Source organism: Crocuta crocuta, unplaced genomic scaffold, assembly GCF_008692635.1.
Source record: "Crocuta crocuta isolate KB4526 unplaced genomic scaffold, BGI_CrCroc_1.0 scaffold541, whole genome shotgun sequence".
Lineage (NCBI taxonomy): Eukaryota > Metazoa > Chordata > Mammalia > Carnivora > Hyaenidae > Crocuta > Crocuta crocuta.
This window is the reverse complement of record NW_027531901.1, coordinates 1,206,964-1,215,145: the sequence shown is the minus strand read 5'-3', so window position 1 is coordinate 1,215,145 and position 8,182 is coordinate 1,206,964. Positions and strand designations below refer to the sequence as shown.

Below are 8,182 nucleotides of genomic sequence, written 5' to 3'. Positions count from 1 at the left end.
AGAGGCTACCCGCCCCCCCCCGCCCCTGGCCCGCCCACCACCTCGTCCAGACAGACGGGGACCGGGCTGATGCAGGTATCCGTCCTTCCCCGTTCGGCACAGAGCCCCCTCGGGGCGCCCCTCCTGTTTGCTGACCCCGGCGAGCTACCCCAGGCACCCCGTCTCTGACCTCTCCCCCTCGCAGCTGCCAGCGCCCTGGCGCCGCCCCCAGCCGTGGTCTGGCCTCAACCTCAGCCCTCCCCGCAGCACCCCAGTGCCTCCTCGCCGGCCTCGGCCCCCAGGCCTGCGTGTCGNCGGCCGTGGCCCCCTCCACGATGGGCTCCCCAACCGCAGGACTCTGCTGGCCCAGCTTGGGTGGCTCCAGACGGTGCCAACGACCCAAGGGAAACGCAGTTCCTCAGGAACGTTCCCAGGAGGCAGAGGTGGCTCCTCCCGCTCTCGAAGCACAACACTGAGTTCACTCCCTGCCCCTCAGAGGCTCCGGCTGCACGACCCCACGCAAGTTACTTAACCCGTCTGTGCTTCAGTCTCCTCACCTGTAAAATGGGACAGTGACACTTCCCTCGCCGGGTTGTTGGCTGGGTGAACGGGAACAGCACATGGCGAGCGCTCCCGCCCAGGGCTGGCACACCGTCACGGCCTCGAGAAGCGCTGGCTGGCGGTTTTTACGGTGAAGAGAGTTCAGTGTGTGGACAGGCTGGAGCGGTAGCGGCATGGGCGAAGGCCCTGAGGCCTGAAAGCCCGAGTGCTGGCGGGCGGGCGTGTATCTGGCACCTGTGGAGAGGGCTTCCGGTGGGGACGCGGGCTGGAAGGTGTCAGGCTGGGTGGTGTCCCCCACCGCAGCCTCCCCTGCCCCCAGGTGCTTCCTAGAGCTGGGAGCCCACGCAGAGCCTGAGGTGGGCCCCGCGAGCTGAAGGGGAGCTTGGGCCGCAGGTATCCCCGAGGGGCCGGACCCTGGCCCAGGAGGCACCCACTGGGAGCCGGGTACAGTCAGAGCTGGAGGCCCAGGGGGGCCCTGCGGATGCCAGGGTCAGAAAGCAGCGCGCCCCTCCTGGCCACACACGGGGCACCCAGTCTCCGTCCCTCCGCAGGTCTTCACGGGAATCTTCGCGGCAGAGATGACCTTCAAGATCATCGCCCTGGACCCCTACTACTACTTCCAGCAGGGCTGGAACATCTTCGACAGCATCATCGTCATCCTGAGCCTCATGGAGCTGGGCCTGTCCCGCATGGGCAACCTCTCCGTGCTGCGCTCCTTCCGCCTGGTACCCGGCCGGGCCCACTGCGGGGGGCGCGGGGGGCGGGCCCGGGGCCCTGAGGCAGCCCCTGTGAGGTCACCACTCAGTCACCCCTGCTCGATCCATCCTGCCCTCCCCCACAGTCCTCGCTGGGCGCCCCGGTGCTGGTGATGTGGGGGCCACAGAGGGACAGGAGGGGAGCCTTCCCTCTGGGGGAGCCGTCGGGGTGGCCGTCCTGACGACTCGCCAAGCTCTTGGTGGCTCACAGAGCCCCAGGAGGCGGAGCAGCGTTACTGCGTACCCATTTCACACGTGAGGACAGTAAGACTTGAGTGAAATGAATTTCCCAAAGGCGCGTGTCAAGTGACGTGTGGAGACGGTCCGCGGGCCCCTCTCGGGGGCTCTGCCTGCTGGCTTCAGAGCCGGCCCTGGAAGCTCGAGGACCCACGCAGCCGTGCGGGGAGCTCGGGTGACCCGGAAGCTGCTGCTGTGTGGCCCACCCCCAGAGTGCAGGGTGCCTGAGATGTCCGCACACGGGGCTGGAGGTGGACCGGGGGGGGCGCTCCCTAGAAGAGGTCTGGGCAATGTCGGGGGGCTTGGAAGCAGGATGGGAGGGACAGTAGAGACCGCGCCAGCTGTGAGTTCTCATCCCACCCGCTGCCATACACCAAGGGCCGCAGACGAGCTGCTCCACCTTTAAGGCCTGGCTTCTTGGTCTGTCAAAGGAGGTACCGATGGTGCCGACCTGCTGTGGTTAGTGGGAGCTCTGAGTGAGGTGAGCTGCCCGAAGCGCGGGCCTGGCACCGCAGGTATTCAGTAGATGCTGAGCACCCGCCCCCTTTCTCCGTGATAACTGGGAGGAGGGAAGGTTGGAGGCAGTTAGGCAAATCAGAGATGGTTTGACCTGATGAGGATGATTCTGGAAGAGGAAGGGCATTCCATGCTGAGGGATCTACTGGGAAGTTCCTGGAAGTGCGCCCGAGGCGGGTAGGAAGCTGGTGTGGGGACGGAGAGAAGGGCTGAGGGGGGAGGGGGAAGCTGGAGGTGGTGGCCTGACTCCCAGAGCAGGGCCCAGTGAAGCTGTCCTCAGGCCGTAGAGAGGAGCAGCGGTGTGTGCTCCTGGGGAGAGATGCCCACGGGCTCCCTGGGCGTCAGGCAGGAGCTAGCGGGGCAAGCGGGCCGTGGCAGGGAACCAGAGCCCCTCACGATGACCCCTCCTCCGCAGCTGCGGGTCTTCAAGCTGGCCAAATCGTGGCCCACCCTGAACACCCTCATCAAGATCATCGGGAACTCGGTGGGGGCGCTGGGGAACTTGACGCTCGTGCTGGCCATCATCGTGTTCATCTTCGCTGTGGTGGGCATGCAGCTCTTCGGCAAGAACTACTCGGAGCTGAGGCACCGCATCAGTGACTCGGGCCTGCTGCCCCGCTGGCACATGATGGACTTCTTCCACGCCTTCCTCATCATCTTCCGCATCCTCTGTGGAGAGTGGATCGAGACCATGTGGGACTGCATGGAGGTGTCTGGGCAGTCCCTCTGCCTGCTGGTCTTCTTGCTCGTCATGGTCATTGGCAACCTCGTGGTAAGTCGGCCAGTGGCCTCACACGTACGCCGCGTGCACCTTCACCCAGCCGGTCATCCCTCCGGCCACTCACTTAACCTTCCTTCCGTCCACCCGCTCATTCACTCAGCCATCTATCAAACTATCCATCTGTCCATCAGTCTCTCATCATCCCTTTACCCATCCATCCGTCCACCTGTTCATCCCCTATCCTTTCGTGACCTACTCATCCATCCAATCACCCGCCACCTCTGTACCCATTTACTCATCCGTCTACACACCTGCCACCAGTCCATCCATTCTTTTGTCCCCTCACTCTTCCGTCTCTCTGGTCACGCATACACCCCCCTGTCCAGCCACCAATCTACTTACCAGTCACTCACCCACCAACTCACCCGTTCTTCTGTCCGCCTCTCTCTCACTCTGTCTACTCACTTACCAGTCCTCCTACCTGTTCACTCACTCAGCCAGCCAGCCATTCATCAGACCCCCTTACTCACCCTCCCACCCATCCACCGAGTCACCATCCACTTATCTGTCCACCAGACACCCATCCCTCAACCCCTGTTCATTCATAAACACACACACCCCTGCCTACTCATCTATCCATCTGTCCACCCATGTACCCATTCATCCACTACCCAATTTTTACTCTCTTATCTATCCCTCCACTCATTTATCCACCCCTGCATCCATCGGACAACCCACTCATCCGTTCACTCAGTCACCAGTCCTATCCATCTGCCATCCAGCTCTCTACTTACTCATTCACTGATCCATCACCCTTCATTTGCTTATTCATTCAATCAGCCACCTATTTACCTGTTTGTTTATTATATACTCATTTTATATCCATTAACTTACTTATTTATCCATCTACCCACTATCATATTAGTTATTTACTATCACTGATTTATCACGTGGTTTTTCAGTTCGGCTTAACAAACATTTACTGAGCCCCTGTTGCATACAGAATAACACGGCAGATAGTGTCGGGCGTACAGGGTGAATGTGGCCCTGACCTAGCTCACCAGCTGAAGAGTGGGGAAGTAGAGAGTTCAAACAGGCCCAGAATAACTGTCCATCTGGTTAGAATGATCAGAGGCATTAAGGAAGAGCCCCTGGGTGCCGATCCGCTCCAGCAGGGGAAATCAAGGAAGGCTTCCAGCGTAGCGGGTGGTGGTCCAGGTAAGGCAGGGCCCATGGGAGCCTGTGTGTCGTCCTGGGTAGCTACCCGGTGGTCCCTGACACCCTGTCGCAAGGGACCCAGGCCTTCGTTCCCGCGTCTGCCTGCCTGTCCTAGAACGTCTTCACAGCGCGAGGGACGCCGGGGTTGAGAGAGATCGAAACTCCAAATGCCAGAGAATGAGCTCTTGGGAGAAGCCGGTGCCCACTGTGGACACAGGGCTTTCCGGAGCACGCGGGTGGGCCGTACGCGCCCGGACGCCCCACCTCGGGCTCTCGCTGCTGCTGTAGGCAGGGTGGCCTCGCAGCAGCCCAGAGACGCTTGTGGGCGGCTCAGGGACTGTGGGCTGTAGGCTCCAGAGCCCCTCCCCAAACCTGCCTGCCTTCCCCCTCTGCGCGCCCCAACCATGCAAGGATGGGCCCAGGACAGGCCGGGGTCAGGCCTCCTCCAGCCCCACAGGCAGAACCCAGAGCGGGGGCAGGGTGCTGGCAGCACCCCCTCCTTCCCTTCAGCTGGCCCCCTCCAGCCTCACTGGAGCCGCCAGACTGCACTGCAGGGCGGGTGCGGGAGTGCCAGGCTCTCAGCCCAGGGCCGGCCCGCATCTCCTGGCGGGTCTGCCTGGGGGGGAGACGATGCGAGGCTGCTGGGGGAGGGAACCTGACGCGGCCCGCACAGCCCCCACCCCGGTCGCCTCGGGAATCGGGCCGCTGCTGGGCGTGGGCGGAAGCGAGATTGCCACTGAAACGGGAAGTCATGATGAGGCAGAGGCTGGGGCGCAGCGCGTGATTGACGGGGAAGGCACTGGAAGAAACCAAACCTCAGAGGCAGGCAACAGGGGAGGACCTGGCGCCTAATGAGGATGGCGGGGGCTGCCCAGGCACCCCCTCCCCGCCCTGCCCCCCAGCCTAGACCCCAGGTCCCTGGAGGCGAGGCCTGCGTGAGGCCAGATCCAAGCTGGGCAACTTGGAGCAGAAGCAGGCCAGGCCGAGGCCAGTGTGGCCGAGGTGAGGGGCCAGGCCAGAGGCCAGTGTAGACAGCAGCCCTGAATCACATCACATGCCCCCCCCCGATGACATGAAAAGGGCTGCCGGTGTCAGAAGGGATCATGTCCCCACACGGAATCAGGCCCTGCTTCTTGGCCTTCCGTACCGTCCTCGTGAAGGCGCATTCCTTCCTAGAGGCGTTTCTGACTCCCGGCGCCCCAGCCTTACCGCTGCCTTCTTCAGAGCTGTCGTCGGCTGCTCTCTGGCGCACGCGGCACATCTTCGGGGCTCCTGAGCAGCCAGAGAGGGGCCCGGAGTGGGTGACCCGCGAGAACTGCACACCCACCGTCACACACCTCCCTGCCGCAAGGGCCCCGTCGGAGGGAACGTCTGGGGGTAGCTGGGCGGAAAAGCACCAGGCCCAAGGCGGGGAAGCTGTGCCTCTGGCCTGTCGGCCGGCGATGTTTGGGAGCCAGTCTGACGCACGTGTGGGAACGAGGCCACGGCCATTTTCATGTAGCCTCCACGAGGCCACCCCCTTGCCTCTCAGCAGCTTTACACTGGCAGGAAGGTTTAACCACAGGCAATAGTCCAGAACCGTGCGAGGGACACGGGGTTTGCACACCTCACGTAAGGGGACTCTTGAGGACACAGGTGGGGTGTGTTCCACCAGGAGACAGGTGCCCGGCTGTTGAGCCAGCTCAGGGGCAGAGCTAGCGGGCGCGTCCCAGGAAGGCCTGCAGGAATTCTAGGCTGCTTCCGGGTGGGGTTCCGGTGACCCCAGGTTGGATCCCACTTCCCAGGAGGCAGCCCTGCGCCTCCATTTCTCCCGAGAGAGCAAGGCCCCTGTCTGCAGGCTTTGACACTGACCCTGGGCCAAGACCCAAGAGATCTGGGTCGGAATGCCCTCAGCTCAGACTGTATCTGAGCCCTGGGGAAACGGGATGAGAATTGGTCTTTCACTTTATAGCCAGACTCTCTACGTTCAGGCCAGTTGGAGGGTCAGGATGAGGGCACAGGGCTCGACCCCACAGCCGTTTGCCTTCCGCAATCCTTGCGGTCTCCGGGCCCCGTGATGGGCCCAAGGCCGAGTGGCCCTAGGATGGCGCCCGCCTTGACGAGCCTGACGTCTCCACAGGTCCTGAACCTGTTCCTGGCTCTGCTGCTCAGCTCCTTCAGCGCCGACAACCTCACAGCCCCCGACGACGACGGCGAGATGAACAACCTGCAGCTCGCCCTGGCGCGCATCCAGCGCGGCCTGCGCTTCCTCAAGCGGACCGCCCGGGACTGCTGCTGTGGGCTCCTCCGGCGGCCGCCTCAGAAGCCCGCCGCCCTGGCCGCCCCCGGCCGGCTGCCCAGCTGCGTGGCCCCCTCCGGCTCCCTGCCCCCCCCACCGCCAGAGCCGGAGAAGGCGCCGCCGGCCCGCAAGGAGACGCGGTTTGAGGAAGACCAGCAGCCAGGCCAGGGCACCCCGGGGGGTACGGAGCCCGTGTGTGTGCCCATCGCCGTGGCCGAGTCAGACACAGATGACCCAGAGGAAGATGAGGAGAACAGCCTGGGCACAGAGGAAGAGTCCAGCAAGCAGGTGAGCGCCCCCCACGCCCAGCAGGGATGCAGCACCTACTTATGGGGCCCAGGGCTCTGCCGCCCAGGGGTCCCAGCCTCGCTCGCAGCAGCTGCCCCCACAGGAACGGGACGGAGGGAGACCACAGGCCACTCCCAAGGGGCAGCCTCCCACGAGGGTGCTGAGGCCAGCTGTCAACCCTCTCTTCGCAGCCCGCCCGGAGGGGTCCTAGGGACGGGCTCTTGCCCACCACTCCCGATGCCAGCCGTGAGAGCTAATTGCACAGAGAGGGGAACCGGGGTCCGGCAAGAGAGGGACTTGCTCGGAGTTCCTCATGCACCCACAGCAGAGCCAGACACCCTGGAGCCCCGGCCGTTGTCTCCCTTCAGGACTAACGAGGCGGGATATCTTAGTGAGGAAGGCCAGTCCCCTGACCTCCCGACCGCCCTCTCCCCTCCTCCCGGCCCAGGGCGAACTCTGAGATTTAAAAATAAGCGTCCCTAAGATGGCAGGTGTCAGAGACGGCACTATCTTATCTCCCAACCCGTTATTTTTAACACTTAGGGCCTGAGTCTGGACGAAAGAGACGGTGCCCCCGCCCCTCAGCTTTCCCGTGGCCTGAGCCAGGCTCACGTGGCTCCTCCGTGGGTCTTTAGGTCAGCCAGTCAGTGGTTCTCCGTCTGGCTGGGCCCGTCCCAGCCGCCCCCGTCAGGCGACTCTCCCCGTGTGTGGAAGCGAACCCGGGGCTCCAGGCTTCCCTCCGCGCCCTTCTGCCTGCCCGTGGCCGCACAGCCAGCTGCGGCCCTGAGCCACGCCGCGCTGTGGGGCGGTGACACTATAAGCCGGGGGAGGGGCGCTGGTGTCTCCAGGACCACGGCTTCCAGTTATCTCCAGGATGCTCCTCTCTCTTCCTTTTCCTTTCCTTCTCTTGAGCCTGTTGACTCTGGCTCCCTGGGGGCAAAGTGTGTGTGTGTGTGTGTGTGCGTGCGTGTGTGCGCGCGTGTGTGGAAGGGGTGCCGTGGGAACTCCTGGGGGAAGTCAGCATGGCCTTCCTAAGCGTTTGGGAACCGGGCATCACAGCCCAGGGGCACCCTTCCAGGGAACCGGGGGGAGGGGAGGTTTGTGCCAGGCTGGCCAGGCGCCTCCCCGCGGCCCACTTCGGCCCCAGAGGCCCTTGATCTTCAGCGAGCCGAGGCCCCGGGAAGAGGTGCGAGGAGGCTGCTAGGCAGGCCCTGGGAGCGCCCTGGCGGGGTGCTCACGGGCTGCGGGGTCTCTCCGGCAGGAAGCCCGGCCCGTCCCCGGCAGCCCAGACGCCCTCCCCAAGCCCAGGGCCTGGAGCCAGGTGTCGGAGACCCCCTCCTCCGAGGCCGAGGCCGGGGTGGCCCGGGCAGACTGGTGGCAGCAGCGGAGAGCGGAGCCCCGGGCCCCAGGGTGNCTGCCTCGGCGGGGGGGGCCGCAGCGCTGGCCCGGGCGGTGGGGACCCGTGTGCCGAAGGGAGCGCGGGCAGCCGTGTCCTGGCAGGGAGGGACGCGGGGGGCCAGGGCTTCGGGGACATTCTGGAAGCAGCCAGCCCAGACCCCCGTGCAGGACGAACCCTACACCTGCGTGCGTCCACCCCTCCTCCCTCGGTTCCTTGCTCCCTGCCTGTCT

At 64.3% G+C, this 8,182-nt stretch overlaps 1 protein-coding gene across 1 annotated transcript in view; it reads left to right on the top strand.

Annotated features, from left to right (window-relative positions):
- SCN5A (sodium voltage-gated channel alpha subunit 5) overlaps nt 1–8,182 on the top strand; it is a 70,010-nt gene that overhangs the window by 35,255 nt on the left and 26,573 nt on the right. The window contains exons 13-16 of the mRNA XM_077774014.1: nt 1,092–1,265; nt 2,464–2,820; nt 6,107–6,553; nt 7,815–7,963. Of these exons, the coding sequence (XP_077630140.1) occupies nt 1,092–1,265; nt 2,464–2,820; nt 6,107–6,553; nt 7,815–7,963 (1,127 nt within the window). The remainder of the gene's footprint in view (nt 1–1,091; nt 1,266–2,463; nt 2,821–6,106; nt 6,554–7,814; nt 7,964–8,182) is intronic.